The 22,265-nt window shown below is 39.8% G+C and overlaps 1 protein-coding gene across 1 annotated transcript in view; it reads right to left on the bottom strand.

Moving 5' to 3' along the window:
- The window catches only part of PTPRN2 (protein tyrosine phosphatase receptor type N2), a gene marked incomplete at both ends in the record, with an annotated part of 620,206 nt that overhangs the window by 47,359 nt on the left and 550,582 nt on the right, over nt 1-22,265 (bottom strand). The window contains 2 exons of the mRNA XM_079538424.1: nt 2,059-2,132; nt 8,239-8,386. Of these exons, the coding sequence (XP_079394550.1) occupies nt 2,059-2,132; nt 8,239-8,386 (222 nt within the window). The remainder of the gene's footprint in view (nt 1-2,058; nt 2,133-8,238; nt 8,387-22,265) is intronic.

Below are 22,265 nucleotides of genomic sequence, written 5' to 3'. Positions count from 1 at the left end.
AAGTCCATACTCACTTGTTCAGTAAAAATACAGCATCTGTGCTACTGGCAGCTCTGAACCTGGCTTAGAACCATATCTAACAATGTTGTAGTTCCATTTCTTGAAACAGTAGAAATTAACACCAAGCCCTTAAAGGAAAACAGTATCTCAGTCCCCGTTAACACTTGCTTCTAAATCTCTCAGATCCCGCTATGACATAAAAGCCTGAGCAAACAGAATTCACCCAATGTGCTCTAAAAACAGAGAAAAAGAGCACTGAAGTCCTGGAGTTGAGCCTCTGTGTATGATTTTGTAAGTGGGATACAAATTTCCTGGAGCTCAAAGTTACTCAGATGATCTGATCCCGAGGCCAGTTAAAGCTTGGTCTAGAAATGTTTAAAGATGCCTCAAAACAGCTTCAATCCATGCACATCTTACCCTTGTCCTCTGAAATGGCAGCTGGAAATCCCTGAAGACTGCATGTGCTCTTCTCTATCTTCAGTCAAAGACAAAAGTTTCCTGAAAATGTCTGCTGCATTCTTTGTATTTTAACTCTTTGAATAAAACATTTGTATATATGCAATGAAATGAGGCTTTTGAACTCCAATCCAAGTAAAGAGTATGAAGCTCAGAAAAAAGTTTTGATTTATTTTTTTTTTTTTTTTCTTTCTTGGGGGGGGGGGGGGGAGGGGAGGAAGGAAGGGAGGAGAAAGTATTGTCAACAATCTTGGAAGAAAGCAGCCTCTAATCTCATGCTGTAGCAAACTGTCAGTTGCTTTGCCCACATGAATTGATTTAACTGGGGGAGTGATACTCCCCAGGAAAATGAGACAGTAAATGCACACGCAGCCCACTCCATCCTAAATTCTTTATCATAGAGTTTCACTCTAATAATTTTCTCCAGTAATGTGCATAAAAACCACATGCAAAGTGACATGCATCACAGTAGTTTCCATAGAGGTCAAAGACACAGCTCCTTTCTTCCCCTTCAAAAGGCATCCTGATGCTTTCACTGAGAAGCTAGGATAGGGCAACACTATTGGCTCCATCAAACCTGCTTTGTGTCTAAAAATAGAGAGCTTTTCTCCCTATCACCTTTCACAGACAAGCAAGGATCCATACTCAGCATAAGTAGGACAAGAAAAGGCAGCTGGGCCATGCTGAGGTATCCAGAGGCAACAGCTGGGCAGACCTAATTTGCAGTTTGAATGAACATAAAGAGGTAAGGGAACTTGTTACTCCTTTCAAAACAGCAAGCTCTCCAAAGAACCAGGAGGGCTAAAGAAACACAGCTATGCACTACTAGGAATGCAACAGATGAAGTAAGAGAAAAGGAAATGTCACTTCTTGCTCCAGAAATTCATAAGCTTGGAAAGGTTGGTGGTCCACACCTGCATAAACCATTCCTCTTATGACATTAGCCAGTAAGACAAGCTTAAAGTGAATGAATCATAGTTCACAGAATTGTATGAGTTAGAAGTGACCTTTAAAGATCATCAAGTTCAACCTCCCTGCAATGAGCAGGGACACTACTGCTCCATCAGGCACTCAGAGTCCTGTCCAGCCTGACCTGGAATGTCTCCAGAGATGGGGGGAGCATCCACATCTCAGAACAACCTGTGCCCATGCTTCGCAACCCTATTGTAAAAAACCTTTTTATTATATCCACTACCCCACCTTTAGTTTGAAACCATTTCCCCTTTTCCTACCAGAGCAGACCGTGCTCAAGAGTCTATCTCCTTCTTTCTTATAGTCTGTCAACTAACCTCAGTATCCTCACAGAAGGACAGCTAAGCAAAAGGCATATCACTGATATTTATCATCACTGCAAATACCAAGTAAAGAAAACTGACATTGTTGTGAGACAGAAGAACAACTACCTAGTGTCTCTGTTGTTCTGAAACGAAATCCACAAGAGAATTGAATGCACTTGCAGGAGATTTCTTTGTCTTCAGTTTCAAAGGACGCTGAGACATCAGCATTGTGAGGCAGTGAGATACTCCAAGTTAGCGTATTTTAACAGCACGGAAATACAAGGAAAGATTACTTGGATTATTTCTCATAAACTGTTGTACTTACAATTGGGCTAGCATTGATGTAGTCTGAATTGTCGTGGCTATTTTCAGCTTTCAGACATATCCTGGAGTGATCATCTGCAAAGGCAAACAAAGAGATGAAAGTTACAATGGATAGGATACTTGTATAGAGAAGTAAACTGAAATTCAAAGTCAGATTAACATGCACTTCAAGACAGGCACTTCAACAGGGTAAGCAGCAGACAGGATACTTTCTTCTGACTCCTAATGCAGCGTAAGTTTGATACAACCACACAGTCACAGCTTGGCTCAGGAACGAAGCTGAGATATCTCAGGGGCTGAGTATCAATATGTGAGCACCACAATATGGTGCTGCTCAGGCAGTTTAAGATTTAAACTAGGAAAGTCACTAGGAAAAAAGACAGTACTACAGAAAACACTCCTGTGTTTTTGCAGGGTCATGGGAGAAGCAAGCTGATGGACTTGGTCCATCTGGCTTCTCTTTAAAATGAACAGCAGGAACACCAAAGCACAATTTGGAGCTGGACAGAAAGTTAATCTGTCCTGATCAAACATCACTGCTGCGTGGTGCTATGCCAGAGATGTGAGGAGACAATATGACTTGGCGATGCTCCTAGGAGAGACAAAACACAGCACATCTACAACTGAATGTATGAGTGGAGCACACACAGATGTTCCTGCACTGTTGGCCACGGAGCCAGCTCAGGCATCACTGGTAGAGAAAACAGCAGCTCTGGACACAGGAGACCGATTCATGGGGTTGTCTATTGTCACAATTCTTTCACCATTTTTAATTTGTATTTTTAATGGCTGTAGCTCAATTATGTTTACAGCAGGTACATCCAAAACACTCGATCTCTTCATTTAGAATTTCAGAATTTACATAATGGATGGCGTTTATTTGTCTGTATTTAGAAAGTGACAACACAGATGTCTGCAACTGTTCCAGTCATCTAGACTTTTTAAGAAAAAAATGTTTCTGGGTCATGAATCATCTCATCCTGAATCAGCTGTCTCAAAGAGGCAAGACAAGTTACACTCAAAAAGCACCCGTTTCTTTCCATCAGCCAGAGAAGGAAGACTAGACCACATGCAGATAACTTACGGCAAAGATGTCTAAATCTTTACATATGAATCTCAAACAACTTTCATCTGATACATAACCTTTATAGTTCACACTCCTCAGCAAAGCTACCCTGCATAGTGCATTGCAGAGAGAAGTTGTGGAGCTGCCCTCCCAGGAAGCCTCTGCTTTGTATGACTTTAATGAAGACTTGCTTACAGTCACTAGATTGTCACCAAAGTTTAACACACAGATCTTCTCCTGGAATAAGATTAGATACGTGCAAGGCATGTCAGACAAATGAAGATCCATTCTTGACTATTCACACAAAATGAGCCTTCAACATAGCACGAGGATCAGGAAGACGAGAAAGAGAGCTCGCTCACGTATATTGTTTGCTTCCACACTTACTTTAGCACCGCTATATCAAAAATATGAAACAAAAATGATCTTGTTACACCTGAGATCTTGGGACTAGCCAAGATTTTTTTTTTTTTTTTTTTTTTTTTTTTTTTTTTTTTTTACAGGAAGCTTTACAGTGAGCATTGCCACAGAGTGCCTGAGGACAGCTCGGAAACTATAGGACTTGCACAGGTTAAGTGCACTGAATGTGATCCCTCACATATCTTAGGCCAAGTAAGCACTGAAAAGAAAGCACATGCCTTGGACAGCAAAACCATTTAAACTAATCACCAAAGAAAATATGTAAGGATTTTTCAAGTAATGAATGTGGGAGACAGTGAAGACTGATTCATCAGTAGTTAGCAAATAGATGTCAGCATGGCTCTCCAATAAAAAGTTGAGATTCAGATCTGTACTTTTAGAATTTTTTATTTTAAACACAGTATTTCATCTCTACTCTCTGCTTTAGTGTACCTTATCACTATCCTGCTGCCCTGGAAGGTGAGACAAGATAATACTTACGTAGTGGTGAGACTCCATACTTGCTGCCAGAAAAAAGGGTGCAAAAGAGTTGGACACATCTCTTTTGTATATATCAAGAGTTTTCACCCACGTGTGCTTCAGTTGCAGCATCAAGCATTCATACTGACAATGAACAGATTGTGCTTGCCTCTGCCTGTTATCACTTCAAAGCTTCTAGGAACTAGCATAATAGTGCCTCCGAAACGAGCAGAAAAGGAAAAAATGCAACGGACACACTTTAAAATGAGCAATGTCAACATGATCAACAAGCAACAATAAGCAACAGGGAAAATGCTGAATGTACAAGCACTTTTTTTTTTTGTAAACTAAACATTTGCTATGTTAGAGGCAAAGGAGGAGCAAGAGAAGCAGGAAATGCAAAAAGAAAAGAAATGCACAACAGAAAGAAGGAGGAGAGGAACGTAAGAAATATTAGCTCAATCTAAGAAGCAAGCAGGAAAGATGAATGAAAAAATAGGAGAGAAGAAAGAATGAGAAAGAAATACTGCTACTTGCTATTGCAATCTGGGCAAGCTACAACTAGCCATCATTTCAGATGTCTACAATAGCTGCAGACAAATGCTGCACTGTTTTGCATTTGTTATCACTCCAGCCAAACCACAGCTGAAAGAAAAACAAAACGCATAGATGGAAGTGTATAGCAGAGAGGATTCCTAAACAAGAAGGCTACTACCAACATACAGCTGAGGAGAAATACAATACAAGTTGTGTTTTACATACATACAAAGTATAAGTGCAGAGGATGGAGGACAAAGGATAAAATATACAGCAGATATGAGTTTGTACTATATGGAGACTCAGGCCATTAGCAGTGCACCTGTCTCCCACAGAGCCTGTGTTATTCCTTCGAGCAATACGTGGTGGCCTCGAATAATTTAGGTATCTCAAATGGCACTGAATTCCTATATTTAAGCAGTCGAACTGGGCCCCAAAAACCCCGAATTATTTCAACAATCACCAATACTGCAGTACTACACCATCTCACAATCTTCCGCATGTCTCACAGTGGCCCTGTGACTTAATGAAGATCTGTTACCTCTGTTACTTTCCAGATGAGGATTGAAAGCCTGGCTGTAAAACTTATAACTTACCTAATGCTTTTTGTCTTCTGTGTCCTTTTAGTCAGACACTTTTGAAGGAATAGAACCAACAAGAAATGCTGGAAACAATGAATATGGGAAGCTTTGGGCTGTATGAATTCAGGCTTTGCACAGTAGGGCGCATCTCCCAGCAATCAAGATGGCACATTCTGCCCAGAATGTCATTTTCTTTCTTATAGATTTAGACTGTTATTTCCCTGCCCACACATGAATGTATAAAAACACTGTGCAGAACTGCACTGGGGTAAGAACATGAAGTACTGAGAAGCAAAAGCAAAGCAGTCTGAAGACTGTGAAGAACCTGAATCTACCGATCAGTTCTTTTGTCCATAGGTTATCTATACAACGTGGAACACTTCTGAGATCTGAAATGAAATCAAGTTCATTTATCCCAGAGCATTTGCCAAATATATATATATATATATATGTTTTTTTTTTTTTTTTTTAAAAGATAAACTTATCTATGTATTCCATCACTCAAAGCTACTGCAGTGCTTCTTGGTTGGATAAAAGGATGTTATTTACTAACCTAGGTCTAAATTACTTCACTTATCAGAATTTTTTGAACAAGTAGTTAATTAACTAAATGCAGTGTCAAGGTGATTCTGACACTATCTTGTGTATAGAGAAGATAGGTAAAAGAGTAAGTTATGATATAACTGTGGCATCTATAAAATGGCACCAGTGTGTAACCAGTAAAAAAAATAGTATCCTCATATTTTAAGACTGGTTAAGAAAGGAAAACTGGAAGCAAATACAATACAGTATGAAAGCTTCTTTGAATCCTTCTTAAGATGAAATCTTTTATATGAATTGGCAATCCTGTTTTATCTTGTCAAGGTGATTATAAATATGAAAAGGGCAGGGTTGAGAATACACTGAATGCAGCATAACAACGTAGTAGCATATCAAAAGCCTATCAACAACATAAAAAAAGAAACCTATGCAAAAAACTTAACATAAAAAAACAACATAAAAAAGAGACCTTTTTTTCCTCACCCCTAATTTTAGAGTTTACAGTAACCAATACCTTATCAAAATGCCACACTTTTCATCCACTGAAGTAGTTCTAAGGACCCAACATAACAGCTGTTTACCAGCACACACAGCTTTGGGAAGGGAGAGCAGGAAGTTTAGTACAACTCAAAGAGGAAAGTTCCAAGCACACCCCTAGCCAGAACAGAAGTTTCCATATTGTAACAAAGGCAATAGATTGCTATTTACTCTTGCTAAAGTCAAAAGAGTTTTAAGTGTGCCAAAATGCTTCTAATTAAAGCATCAGATGAACTGTAACCACTGTGCTGGTGTACATGGATAGCACAGGCACAGAACACACTATGCAAGAAGCAAGAGGCAGGAAGTTGTACACCCCTGGCTGATCACTACAGGCTGATTCATCCAAGCAGTAGGATATGATGAAAAGAGAAAGACTGCCAACTCACCTCTGAAAATAGCTCAGCTGTCTAGTGTGGCATGACACCTAAGCTAAAACTCCCTGCTCTTTAGTGCTGCTACAGCTATATTGCTTCTGGACTCACTGCCAGAATGGCCTGAAGGTTCCTATTTCATTGCTTGCTGTATTATGCAGACACACTCACTGCATCAGCTCAACAACCAGCATCAATTTCTGGCAACACCTACAGCTTCCATGCTGCCTCCAAGGCAGGACTGAGGAACAATCTGGTTTCATTCATGAACGGAGGCTCAGAGCAGCTTAACACAGCCCAACTGGAAGTCCACATTAACAAGAATGCTTTAAGCATAAAGTTCAACACTGACCAATACATATTATGGAGCAGTTTTCACTTCAGATTATGTCTATAAATGCTATTTTGGGGCAGGGGGATGGAAAAGAGCACAGAGGTATTACACTCCTTTAACTTCCATCCTTACTTTTTTTTTTTTTTTTAAAAAAAGTATTTTTCTACAGACATGATCCCCAAACACATGAAGTCAATCAAGTATTGCTACTGTCCTAGCAGACTTTTGACCAGCATGGTATTTATTCGTAAGAATGTGTATTGCAGAATTACAGTGCTCCTCTCCTAAGCAGCACAGTAATGCAGAAAGAATCTCTAAATTAAGAGGAGAGCCAAATCCCACTGAAACAAGCACGTGGGCACTGATGGGCTCAGGGAAATTACCAAGTAGCTCCAAAAAATCTTCACTCCAAATCTGGCTCTGACATTTACTTAATGTCTTACCTGTCATTTTCCCACTTCTAAAGGAAAAATAGTACTTAAGGCTCTCATAGGGAAAATTAATATTTTCAGAGCACTTTAAAAATTAAAGTAGCTGTATATGTTTGCCAAGCTACCCAGCTGGATTGTGGGCACACTGACTGAGAGCATTTTTGTTGCTGTGGACTCTGCATATATTCTCAGCTTCAGTTTTGTTTCATTGGTTGCTTAAAAAAACACGTGGCTGCAGATTACCGATGTAAACTATGAGAAATACATTTACATAAGAAAAATGTTTTCTTTTTATTTCAAACTCAAAAAAAATGGCTGCTTACAGAAAAAGTACATTCTAGGAATATAAACTGGCTCCCTTTTTATTTTCCTTCTTTTCATCCTAATCCTAGCAGAGAAAGAAGCCAGTTTGCAAGCTTATCCACTGAAGCCTAGAGGGGCTCATTCAGTACAGCTGAGTATCTGATAAACAGATCATCCAGCTCTGATTATAGACTGCTGGTATTACTGTTGGATGGACACGATACCAACTTGTCCAAACAAGCCAAACTTTTCTGCTGAATGGCTACAGATGCCAGTCTTGCACAGAAAGTATACTCCAACATTGAAAAGCACTCTGGCTATTGAATTTCATGAGACAGCACAGCTGCAGCAGCAGCAATCGGTGACATAACTGTGCATTTTTGTAACATATATGCAACTTACGAGAAGACAAACACATTCTGAAATGACAACAGGACATGGATCCAGCCATATTCATAGCTACACTTCTCTAGTGTACACATACACTACTCTGCATTTTGTTTGCCTGGCATCTGTAAACTCTCCAAGCACTGTGCAAAGGATACTGAGAAAAGTATCAAGAATTTAAGAAGTAGCCATGGAAATTAAAGTATACATACATGGTACTACAGCCCGGGAGCGATTCTTCTGGGTGTTTTCCTCTTTCTGTGCAACAGTGGTGGCATTGGGTTCAGCCTGATAAGCACAAAGAGCTTCCCACTCTTTCTCCAGACGATTCTTGTTTTTCAGGTGATCTTCCATGTAGGACTGGAATTAAAAGAATACTGTATTAAGCATTGGCTTATCTGGTCTCAAAGCTAAAAGGATGCATCTCGGGATGGAAAGCAGAACAGAAAGACAGAGCTTCTCCAAATAAGTACTTGCTCAGAACTTGTTTCCATTGAGAGCTCAGAAACTGCCTTTATCCTAAAGCAAGGGGAGAATGGTCAGGAGTGAAAAGTAGAAGTAGAAAGAAATAGAAAAGAGTAGAAATCCTGAGCTCTGGGACACAACACACTCAGTCTGACTGCTAACTCATTTATTGATGTGACTTTACTTCAACCTCATTTGTGCTATATAAAAATCAGATCATTAATATGTACCAGCACTAACTGAGAAGAAAGGCCTGAAATCTCCAGATGTGGAACTTAGTGAGCAAGAAACTTCTTCAGTGCCTAGAAAATGTAAGCACAACTGTCTACTTCACTGGACAACAGAAGAGTAATGAGTACCCATCAATAAAAACAAGTTGCTACAACAACATCTGTAGTCAAACAGACGGCTTTTAAAACTAATGTTCAAGCACACAGGCAAACTCAAATCATCAATACAGTTCCTGAGAATTTAAAAATTGCCAGACTTAAGTGCAAAGACAAGGAGTTCATACTGTGCCAGTCCAGGTGCAGAGTGAGCCTTGCACTGAGAAGATGGTGTTAATATATACTGTTTTATGTACTGTACTATGCCTTGTACCTGCTCTTCAGTAAAAGCAACTGTGTTTAGGGGAATCACCTTCAAAGAAAATTTAATTGGTATCCCAGGAATGACAGCCCACCAGAGTATATTAGGGCAGATCTTAAGTCTTTGAAGCTCTCACAAGACAAGACGTTCTGTACAGCACTGGGTTGGGAATTCGCATCCAGAGGTTTTCCGAAATTTAAATAAGAACCTGCTCCTTCACCCCAGGGTCCTAAAACTTGTTCCGAATAGATGAGGGGGAGACCGCAGGAATGTTTAGGAAGAATCTCTTCCCCTCTCTGCAGCAATGAAATAAAGAATCTGGTACTGCAGGTCTACTTACCCTTCCAAATTACTTTCCAGAGCAACAGAATAACCACACAGTACACCCAGCTCATATCTGTAAATTAAACTCCTCAATACCCTTAAAAGGTTGGTTGGTATAACCCAAGGGGCTCCTGCTGGACCATGCCCTGCTGCAGTCCCATCTACACTTGTTTAGGAAACATTCTTATAAAAAAAATCCCCCCGGAAATATATATATAAAAAAATTAATTGCTTAATTTCCCCACCACGTGGCACCTCTGCTGTACCAAGGAGTCTTCAGACATGCTTTAATGAAGGGCAGTCCCGTCCTCTCAGCAGCTTCAGCAGAAGGTGCAAAAAGCTCCAAGTTCATCTTCTGACAAACTGAGCACTGCTAAAGCTGTCGCTCACCGCACTCCTCACTGAATTGGACATGGGAACAATTTCACCTACAAAACTGCTTCTGACACGCAGCTATGTCTCCGTGCAAGGTTTGTTGCATGTGTCCGTCTTTCCATGAGATTTATAAATCATGCTTGTTACCAAAAAGCAATTCAAGAAGTGATGTTTCCAGAAAGACTGGCTAAATGTTCCTGTAAGGAAGCATACTGTGCTAGAAGAAAGGCTTCTAAAGGAGGCAGAAAACAGTGGTGGCCTAGATACAAATCAAAACACCCACTGTGTGATTGCTTCCTTGTAAAAATAGCGGGGAAAAAATGGCAGGGGATGGGGCCTTTGGCTGCAGGATGAGGGGCTGGGGGCAATGAGCAGCTCCATGAGGGGAGTAGGTCAATGAGAACAGGCACAACCCAGGCTGCTGGGAGGGAATCACTCATCCCCCGGCACTTTGCTTGAATTCATCATAGAATCATGAAGGTTAGAAAAGACCTCTAAAATCAGCTAGTTCAAACACCAAGCCATCCTCACCATGCCCACTGACCACATCCCCCACTGTCACATTTCCATGGCTCCTGAACACCTCCAGGGATGGTGACCTCACAGCCTCCCTGGACAGCCTGCTGCAATACCTCATCACTCTTTCTGAAAAGAAATTTTTCCTGATACCCAAACTGAAACTCCCCCAGAGCAACTTAAAGCCGTTTCCATTTGTCCTGACACTAGTTATCACTGTTAATTATGGCTAATTGTCCTTGCCAAATGGCTGCTGCTGGTGAGGAAAGGGGGAGGTCCTACTCTTTTTGTCCAGTAAATCCTGGCCTGGACACTGCACACACCAGAAAAAAATAGTCTTTCCCGTGCAGAGAACAGTTGGTGCATAAGAATTGTAGTGAGGCAAAGGGGGGAAAAAAAACAGTGACATCTGACAGCATCATTGAGGCAGGGCTCCTGCTTGAGGAGAGCAGTTCTGAACACAGCAGGCAGAGCTCAGGCAGACATGGGGCAACTGCCAGATCCTCCCCATTCTGAGCTCCAGTTCTGTAAACAGTTTCACTTTGACATGTCCATCAACTCAAACTTCAGGAACACTTTGTGCAGATACACGGGTCTGTCAACAATGAACTTTTCCAAAATATCATGGGATCCATGAAGGAAAGGGTTGATGAATGCCCAATTCCCTTGGGGGGCTGCACAGAGCATGCAGGTTCCTGCTGGCTCCGACTCGTCTATTTGATGACCTCAAAGATTAAGTTTCATGAAGAAAGCTAAAAATAAGCTTTAAATTGTTGAACATGACATAGCTAAGATATTTTGATTGCTTTCAGTGGATATGAATTTTTAAACAACTTATCTCTCCTCTAAAAGGAATATTTTCTACATTTAACTTCCTTTCTCAAGGAATTCTGAGCGTAAAAAAAATGAATGCACAAGTGAAAACACTGAAACTTTCACTTACACCACAATCATTTTCCACGTAATCTCAGTACCTGCATCACGCAGATGAGATTCACAGGGCACTTCTGCCAGATCTTGAAAAGGCATTGGGACTACATGAGCAGACCTGTGGAAGGCTCTGCTCAGTAGGAACATCTGCTTTATGCACACGTTTAAACAGTGGCTGAAAAACAAGCCTGCTTTAAAACATTCAGAAGTCAGACAATTCCCTCAGAGTTAGGCAATCTTTCATTTACAGTCCTTCAGAGCCCCTACTCTCATCCCCATTTTGCTAAACAGAAGCTTAGTGATTTTGAAATGTTCTCATGGGAGCTGCTGATGTACATTAAATTGAGTGGAACTTCTGATATTTTAGAGATTGTATGTCTACTCAGATCCACTCCTTAATTAGGATGTTTTCATGAGATGTTCTACAGCGTTTGCCTGGTACAAAAGAAATTCATTACCAACACGTCAAACACACACATAATTTTCCCTGTCCACGGCAGCAGACAAAATAAATAGAGGTTGTCACCACTGCTACTGCACTGCTTCTCCAGAGCCTTCTACAAAAGGCAAAGCTCTGGTCTCACTAAGATGCCCACATCAAAACATGTCCTGCAGCCCTAAGTACATGCTACTTTTTTAATTAAGTAGTCTTCTCAGCCACCTCATCTGACATACCTTAGTTTACATTGTCTTAATTCTCCTTCCACAAGGCCTCAACAGCAAGTGGAAGCCCAGTCTGCACTCTCTTCTGTGCACAGATTAGATACTCTTGCCACCAAACCTGAGGATAACAAGGATGGAACATCACCCCTCTGTCATCAATGTACACAGAAAGGGGGATGTGCAGAAACAGCTATCACTATTGTGTGATATGTACCAGTCATAAGGGAAAAGATTGGCTTTCAGCCAGAGGATGAAAAAAAAAAACATCTCAGGGACAGTGAATCTCCGGCCAGGAGATCCTATGCCAGGGGCAAATGCCAAGACAGACTCACATGCCTGAACACAGGCACAAAGAGTCCAACAGCCTGGCTTGGATTTGGTAACATTTCCTGAGTGCTTGGTTGATGCTATGTGATGGCGTTAAAGCACTTTCTTTTCCTTCACTTTTCTCTTTACTCTGGAAGTAGCATCCAATACATTCGCTGCTGCTAAATTAAGGTTAACCAACATCGTACTTAATTTTTTTTATTGGTCAATCTCCAAATACCTTCTTTACAGATACTGTGGCTTGCATCTGACAAGCTATTCATTTTAAAAACACCTATTTTATTAGCTGACGTTCAGCTATTACAAAAAGCAATTATTTTTGACAACATACTCCAAAATGGTACTTGATTAGGCACTCTTCTCCTGGCTAAGGATGTCTCCTTTAATGAAAAGACAGGCAACTCTGAAATTGACAGACTTGACAGCTCTAATTCAATCTCAGATGTCAGCTGAAGAAGTGGATAGGACATTATCTCAATCCTTGTGAACGGTGACCACTGCAACCCACACCCTTCACCTAACAGCATGAGAACCACTGCTCTCAGACTGCAGCTGCTGCTTCCAAATGCACAGAGAGGAAATCAAAGTAAGAACCAGATATAACAGCACCTCAGCTGCTGTTGCTCTGTGCCTGGCTACTTCAGGGAAGAGGAACATGGGTGAGCACAGCACTGCTGCCAGGTTCATAATGCACCATTTCTCCAAAGAGAAACATTTCTACATCATCAACTCCAGTTGCTCTGGGATAAGTCTCATATTCAGCCGCTGGTCCCTCTTCTGCATACTCTGGACACTATCAAAAAGTGAGCAGCCCAAATCAGATAAGAGCAAGAGTATGCTCTTGGGGCACATAACTCCCAAAGGGAATCAGTTCCTCCACCACAGACATTCTCACCAAACTGCCAACCTCTCCATCCTTCCTCCCCTCAGTGCCCTAGAATGGCACTGCACACACTACAGCCTCTGGATGAATCAAACCCTCAAACCCTTCCACAGTCCTGGCTCGTCCTGCATCACTGCATGGAGCTGGTGAGGTAGGGAAGGTGACAGGGGCCAGGCAGTGTCATAGAGCTTCTCTGGCTCCTCAGGAGGGTTTTGGATAAGAGTGAATCAGACTCAGCTATTACAGAGTAACTGCAAGTGTGTACTAACCACTAAAAAAGAAAAAACCCATATACTAGAAACCATTCATTTTATTATTCTCACTGATTGGCATATGCAAAGGATTTTTTTTTTTTTTTTCTTTTTAGCTTCAATTCTTTCCTGTAGGCATTCCCAGCATTTTTGTCATTCTACTCAGACCCTCTGCCTTCCTCAGTGCATATTTCAGTCACTGCATGTATTCAGTATAAAAAAAAGTGTATTATACTTTTCTGTTTAAATTCAATTTACTTTCAACATAGCACACGTTTCTCTCCTTCCTTTTTCTGGCTCAATATTTTATCACTAGTGGGTTCAGAGTAACTTTCTCCTTTCCACTCATACCACTCACCGTGCTACAAAAGTTTGAGAGCTCTGATTATCCACCTCCAGGCTTACAAATAATGCCTTGTTCTCCCTACTTCACAATGAAATGTTGCAAGCTGCATATAGATGTCTGTATCTAAAGGGGAAGTCCAAGCCGCAGTTCATTACTATTCCTTAAAACACAAATATTTCTGGACTATACACTCTTCTTGTGGAAATACTCAAGTATTTCCAACAAGGAAGAGAGCTCCTCATCTGAGATGGTTTTGTCACAGGGATTCCAATACTACGGCTTTCCTATTACAGACTTAATTTACTACTCATTGTCACCAACCCATGTATTTCAGCTCTATTCTACTCATGAAAAATATTATTCTTCTATAAAACTTCCTCTTGTGTGTATATCGGTGTCCTTACTGTGCTGGTCCATGAACTAACATATCTATGTAAAATATACACCTCTCCTCTCATGGCTTTCCTTATATGTTTTATGTGTTTTCAGGTCTAAGCTTTCCAAGCTTCTGGATCACTGCTCTGTCGTCACTTCTGTGCAGCTCCTTGCAGTGTGATACCACTTGTGAAAGTCATTAAGTCACTGCCGTCCACTTCCAGATTACTGTCTAAAAAGATAAATGTAACTGTAAGCACCACCAACTCCTGTACACTGCCAGACACTACCATACAGCATTTAATCATTACTCTTTCTGCATCATCCTTTAGCCACATTTCAGTCCACATGATTGTCTTCTTAAAAAAACTGACATTAATTTTTCAATTAACTATTCATGAGACAGTTTCAAGGCTTTATTAAAATGTAGATATATTACATCTGTTGTTTTCACTTCATTTCACTTGGTTTTGTAATTTTAGTTAAATAAAAAGCAATCAAGTTTGTCCAGGCAAGATTTACTCTGTATAAAATTATGCACTTTCTTACTCATTGTGCTCTTATTCAATGGAAAGGATGGAGGAGATTAGCAAACAAAGGAAAGACTCCAGTCTTCCCCATCAGCTGAAATAGACCCTCACACTTATCTCCCTATTGTGCCCGTGAAAAAAATCTCTCCCTAGATAATCAGCAATTTCTTTTTTTAATATGTGTTCAATTATTTTCAAGAACTGGAGTCTAGACTCACATAATAGCGAAGAAAACAAGCATTTCTCTTCTCCTCTTCTCCCCATTCCTCCTTCTTAAAATTATGATTGCATTATTCTTCCCTCTCTGGCACCCACACTTGTCTCGTACAGCTCAAACAAAAGCCCCAGACACATCACTGTTAGAATCTTGAAAGAACCATATTCAGACCACACGAGTATTTCTTCACATTTTATAAGCATCTCTTATATCTCTTAAGAGTTTCATACTAGTACTGAAGTTACTTTGGGATCTCCCTTGAACACAGCTACCTTTTTTTCCTGAGCTTCTGCAATGCTCTTACAGAACCTGGAGGCTGCAAGCCTAGCACATGCGCTTCCATAGAGAATGCTCTTGGTGGTGACCCATGTAGAAGAAAGCATGGAAGTAGAGCCAAACCACATCCATATCTTTCCTACCTTTCCTCTTCAGCAAAGCAGACCTTAAAGACAGGATGCACTATCTCAACCAACTTAGTTCTTTAAATGAACCAATGCACTGTGAAAATCCCAGTTTTCTCCATTGGCTACACTTCCATTGAAACAACACAGATGTTATGATCCAACCAACCAGCAAAAATGTAGAGCCTATTCATGTTCTCAAGACCAAATCCATGGCAAATCCAATTTCCAATGTTACTTGTAGAAAACTGTGATATTATTGGGCTACTTAAGTCACAATATATGTATGAATGAAATAAAATCAAATTTATGTTGTGGCAACTAATTTTTGTTACCTCACAGAACATGCATCTGACATAAATCTCAATAAATTAACAACAGGCTATAAATTCTCACATACTTTCAAACCCGAGGAACATTCTGCATCTACTTATGCCAATGGAAACACTCTGATGTCATGGGAGCCAGGATTTTATCAGCTGTTTTGTCAGTCTTTTCATTATTGAGGTCCTTAGTCTCTTCTTGTTTGTCCCATACTACCCTGGATCTCCCAGTGTTATCACTGGGAATGGTCTATAGTAACCACAAATGGAAAAAAAATATCAAGACACAAAAGGCTGAGAGTGTGTATTTAGTCTTTATAAAAAGCACTGAGAAATTACTTTATCTCCTTGGTGTTGCAGTCACATTATTACAGTAATGTGTTTTGATTAATTTTTTCTTATATTTCTCAGTATCTAAATACAACAGTGAAAAGAATAGTATTGAAGCCTTTAAAATTAAATGTTGAAAAAGCCACTCTGAAGTTTTCCTAGTATTTTGGCACAAAACACTACTAGTATATACATAATACTGTAGATAATGAAGGAAAAATAAAAAAAAGGAAGGTAATTCTCTGACAAAGCAACTACTCAGTCTGGTTGAGAATAATTTTGCTAGGTTGATTCAAATCAGAGACGTATTACCAGGAAATTAATAACCTCCAACGGTGATGCCAGCTAACAATAAAAGATGACATTCCCTAGTTTCAGTTACATTTTTAGATGTAAAGACTATTGTAAACTACTAAGCATATACACAGAGCACAACCATGCTTCAGGTATGCCACCTAAAGCATTTCAAAACATTTACCCTTGAGTTTGAAGAGGAACACCATCCTTGCATGATCAGTGTATGACATTATCTACCTAATGACTACTGAGCGACTTTTGTCAGAATGACTGTAATTCACAAGTACATTAGATGGCAACTTATGTTCTGCTTACCTAAATTAATACACCCTTGATGTAGCTTATATTACTGTCTCCCCTTTTCTTAATGGTCTGATAATAGAATTTTGTAACTTGTAAAAGGATTACTTCAATCCAATCAGCAGGTGCTGGGATCAGTGTGTGTCACACAAACACTTGCTAATCCCTTTTCTTATAGCTCCCAGCTGCCAAAGGTGCTCAAAGAAATCCCAAAGAAGTGTCTGGATACAACACGGTGTAGATTGATGCAAGTTTTCAGCTCTAGAAAGAATCTTAAAAAATATACATGACACTAAATACTACCCAAATTGGGAATCGTGGAGGCAGATGTGCTTTTGAAAGGAAACACAACTAGGAAATTAAACATTAAAAAATAGAATGTTTATATTTACTCTACTAAGCTCTCACTAAATACAGCAGAAGGTGGAAATTTACAAAGAAACCCTTGTCAAGGATTATCAGCTACTTAATGGTGCTTTCTAGGTCTTAAAATACAACCACCTCCGTCTCTTCCTCCTTACCCTCTTCCTTGAAATCTAAATTATGCCTATGAAGTTTCACTGCTGCAATTATTTTGCTTTAAATAAAGCTCAACAAAAAGAAGATGATTACCGTAAAAGGAATAGAATCTGTTCCCTTACAATCTCTGTATTTCTATAGCTCCGTCTGTCCAGCTGTATGAAAGAGCTCACATTACTTCTGCAGGAGAGGCAAGTATCACTGCCATTTCTTGGATAGGAAAAAGAAAGGGCAGAAACACTGAATTTCCTGGGGTTGTCATCTGAAATCAGGGTCACAGAATATGCTCCTAACACAGCCACTATGCAGGGAAATTCAGAATTCAGGCTTTTCAACCACTGTTTTTTCCTTTTCCCATGACTGTGCCCATAGAAAGACTTGAAGTGTAGACTTCATGAATACCTGGTAACATTTTGGTAACTAGAATATACCAAACACTCTCATTTCAATGGAATTGCAACTGGTTTTGGTTTGGATGTTTCATTTAGAAGAACAGGGTTTGAGTAGTTGATAAACAGGTATTTAATTTATGCACATTAGCTTCTGTTTGTGCAAGACATGCCAAATTAAATAATAAAAATGTAAAAGATGAATTAAACAAAATTCATTTCCAGTCCTTCAGTACATCTCACAGTAGATCTCACAATAAAATTGTTCAATAGTTAATAGCATTTAAATAAAAGTTATATCAAAAAAAATTCAGGGGACCAGGCCAAATACTGCTCTTATACAGCATGTGATGAGTTGTGACATTTCTTAAAAACAAAAGTGAATTCAAAACACCAAAACCTCTCTGCTAAAGGCAACTTCTCACTGTAGCAACTACAAAGAGGGCAGTGTTACCAGAATTGCCCAAGGGAAGCTCCTTGGGAAGGGCTCTTTACTTCCCTTCTGTCTTTCACATATTATACAGCTGAACAAGAAGTAGAAGAAAAACTTCCAAAAGAATCCAAGTCCTTGAATACTTTCTGATAAACGCTGGACGTCCAATTCCATTCTCACAGGAAATTCTCATTTTCTTCTTACTCTTAAAACCTATTTTTCACAACCTCTTCTTCTCGCTATATATTTATACTAACGGTTTGAACATCATACCCCAATCCAAGACATAGCTGTGATTTATTTATTCCTGCTAATGACACTGTACACTTAAAACGAATATTTTAAAAATAGATCACTATATACTAATTACCTGAAAACACAAACTCAATTCCCTCCCTTCTTCCTTGCCAAGCTCTGCTAACTCAATTAAGCATCTAAATTTGGGTTCTCAGTTGGATACTGTATTTGCAATTTTAGATTTTAGTGAATTAAAATCTGTCTCTCTTTTTAGAGCACTAGTACAGTCACCTTCATTTACTATATATAAAAATCACCAAGAGGTAAATAGAGAATTCTGAAAATGTCATGTTTAAGAATAATCTCCTCTTCAAGCGTGGACAAATTCTTCAGAGATAATGAGACGAGGAAAACCCAGGTAACCATGACCAAGCACATCGAAGTGATCCAACACACAATATGTTTGGACAGTTGGACAAAGCATGCCTTGGCCAGACAGTGGCCATTTTTAAGGGTAGAAAGGAGAATATTATTTCTAAACATCTGTGTTAGAGCAAGGAGGTAAACAGCAATACTCTTACTGCTCTTCTGAAAGGCATGATTAAAACTCACACTGTTTTTCTCCAGGTTCAAATCACGACTCACAAAAGAAAACCCTTCTACTTTTCAAAGACTTTTTTGGAAAAAAAATCCTATATACAGACACGCACAGATATCTGTATCTGTACTCTTTTGAAAACTGAGAATCTTCAGCATGAGATCTAAGAAGTCTTCCACACTACACCCACAACCTGCAGACTATGTGTAAGCACAAATGAGCATATGGTCACCTGTGAGAAAAAGCAGGGGGAGAACAGACTGAGTAATCAGCATTTTCCTTGGAGAACTCACGTCAGCCAGAACCAGGAAACTTCAAACCGCACAAATGGTCAGATCTCAGCACTCAAGATGATTTTGAAACTGTACTAGGAGACAGATGGAACAATGCTGACCATGACAAAGATGTGCCTGGTATCTGCTCAGCTCCCAAACAGACAGAAAACATCAAATGTTAAGGCTGCCTTTAAGCCGCATCCCTTGAGAACTTTAGTTGAGGCTGGCTCAACTCAATGACTCTCAAATATTTTTCTCACAAAAGCATTTAAAAGGGGTTGTGAAGTGGAGATTGAAAAGCTTGAGATGTAAACTGCAGAAATACAGCCTACTCTTTGGACTCCTGGTCTTGCATGAAAGCATATGAGTTGGTAAGGGATCACACTGCAAAGAAGCTTGAGGAACATCGATCTAAGCCACAGATGAGAATACTTTAAGTGACAGACTGTGATAATAAGAAAGGAAATGCAGTGTGAAAGAGGACAGAAAAAGAAGCCAAGTAGAGGCAAACAGCAAAGTAAAAAGATGAAAGACACTACATTACTAAAAAAAGAAAAGCAGAAAACAAAATGTTACAGTTGTTGTTACAGCTGGAAAGATTACTGTGGTGAAAACAGGAAAAGAAACAAACAGGGAAAGAATACTCACCTGTATCCAAAGATCTAGGTTTGCAGGAAAGGCTCCACAAAGGAGGAATCTCCAGAAAGAGACCTTCACTAGTAACAGTCAGCTCTTCAGTGGGGTCAAGGAGAGGTGGAGCTTGGACAAACAGATGAACTGCCTTCACCTGTGCTCCCACGGCTGACTCAGTCCTTTCCTCAGGTGATCAATCAGTGCTTTAGGCCGTGACTCAACAGTTCCCATACACAAAACAAAACCAACAACCAAAGTAAATGAAGAAAATGCTACAGAAGAAGGCATATCCAGTAACTGCGCACTTTGCCTTTTCCTGGGAACTCTTCTCTTTGAGTACTGAAGCAACAAGAAAGCGCTGAAAAAGTGAGAGTAGCAGTTTTGTGTTGACAGCACAAGTTGTGCTTACTGCTAACCAGAAGAAGAAAGCAAAATAAAGAACCTAACAATTGATGCATGTGTGCGTGTGTGCAACGGCTAAGGATCTAGCAGTCTTGAAATATACTCCTGAAGTGTATTTCTTCTCAATTCAGAAGAGACCCAAAAATGAGTAGATGGCATCTTTTACATCACAGGGATAACTATAACCATACATTGCACATCATCAGTTTGCTTCTCATAAGCTTTTCAAGGCATATTTAGTATCTATCATCTCTCCAAATATGGAATAGTTCGCTATTATATAATGAGGCCAAAACTAAACTCACAGAATACAATATGACAAACACAAGGGCAGCACTCTCAAATTCTTTCACGTCACGATTTCATGTCTTTAAAATAGGCCAACAAGGGACAAAAAAAGGCAAAAATATTACCCTTTAACATGATTCCTTGTTTATTAGAGCCAGTAGGATTAGCTGTGAGGGCAGAGCACTGGAACACCAGAGAATGGGGCTCTACTCCTGGCTCTACCTCTGACCTTAAGGTTAGTCTTAGCCATGACAGTTCCTTATCAGGGCCTGAGCTTCCTGGAGTGAAGAGACAGGATAATGACACTGACCTTTAAAAAGAACTTTGAACCTACATGCTCAAAAGTGCCTAAGAGTATAAGAATCAGATTTTTATTATTATTAATTTGGTTACTGAAGTTAGTTGAAAAACTCCCAGTGACTCTGATCAAAATTTCTCCTACAGGCTCCCAAGCACCATCTGAAGGGCATAGTATCCCAAAATTCAGCTGTTAGCACACACATATGCTAAGTCAATGGTTGGTATATATCCTCTGAGACTGCAGAGTTTTCTAGACTCTGGCAGAATTTAAAGTAGACTTTAAGAAATAAATAATGAATAAGAAAAAAGAAATAAGGAAATAATTATTACCTTAAGAAATAATGCATTAGGCACTGTTTGCATATTCCATGTATGCTGGCAGCAACTAGGCAATATTAAGCAATAAAATGTGTAATGCTTTCAGTCAAACTGGTCAAAAGCAGATTTACCAAGAGATAAAAGGAGGTGAAGGGGACATAAAACAACAGGCCATTTCTCAGGCAGAAGAGGAACATTTGTAGGACTACAGATATTAAATTTGCTCTGTAACCTTTGTATTTAGGAGTGAACTCGCAGAAATTCCCACATTCTGCACATAGGTACGGCTCGGAGCAGTGCCCTGGCAGTGCAGGAACATGGGGCTGTTTACTTTGTGTTTGTTGTTTTGATGGTATCTTTATACAATGTCCGCCTAACTCACACGTATCATGTCTTAATCAAAGCATTTAAATGATCCCTATTTATTCTGCTGTTTAGATTTGTCACTGGCAAAGGCACGTGACATCTCTTAAGTTAGCTTCTGTCTATAACGGGATGCAAGCAAATTAATAGCGTTGTTTAACTTACATCTCCTCCAGTATTTATGTGGCAGAGACCACTGCAAATTAAATTTCATAAATTATCACTCCTTTGCTCTTCACCATTTGTGTCACTGTAAATTTGCCGTCTCCTCATCCTGAGCAATGACAACAACCTCCCCAACTTCAATTGTATGCTCCCATAAGAAATGGCAACTGCAAAGATTTCACTGAAAAGTTTAAATTTTAAAATGTCAACTAGTTTTCATTAACATCTGAAAGATGTGCGTATTATACCTCTGCCCACCAACAATTATCTACGCTTCTACAAGGACACTGCTGCTGTGCATGGTATTTGTATATAAGCACACAGGGAGGTGTTGAAGGGCCCACTACTGAAGCTTCATCTTAAGGTATGATGTGACACTGGTAAAAATAAAACCTGGAAACACACCATCATCTGCAGGAGTAAGAAAGCCTCTCTAAATACGAGCAAACTTTGTTACCAGACATAATTACAGCCTTTCTTTTTTTTTTTTTGCCACATAGAAATATCAGGGAGATCTGGGGCCCAATTCTGATGCAGCTCCCACCTGCTAATCAGCAGCGTGCAGATGCAGCCTCGGGCACAGTTTCACCTCTCAGATGCTGTGCTGCAGCTTTTTTCCATTGTTATCTCAGCCGACATCTTTACTTTTGTCAGATGGATATTGTACCACCGCCCTGCTACGCATTCCAGGAATACGAACACAGCAAGCAGCTCGGCATCAGCTCACACATGAACAGCCCTCACTCCCATAAAATATTCATTCATTTAAAAAAATATTTGCACCCCGCTGTCAAACTTAGACAAATTCATACTGAGTCTCAGAAAATAGCTGTTTTAATGGTAAATGATATTCCAGAAACCTCTTTCAGGCTAAACAC

The sequence above is a fragment of the Tetrao urogallus genome, assembly GCF_951394365.1.
Source record: "Tetrao urogallus genome assembly, chromosome: 7".
Taxonomy (NCBI): domain Eukaryota; kingdom Metazoa; phylum Chordata; class Aves; order Galliformes; family Phasianidae; genus Tetrao; species Tetrao urogallus.
Note: the sequence above shows the minus strand (reverse complement) of the source record. Positions and strands in the feature narration are given on the sequence as shown.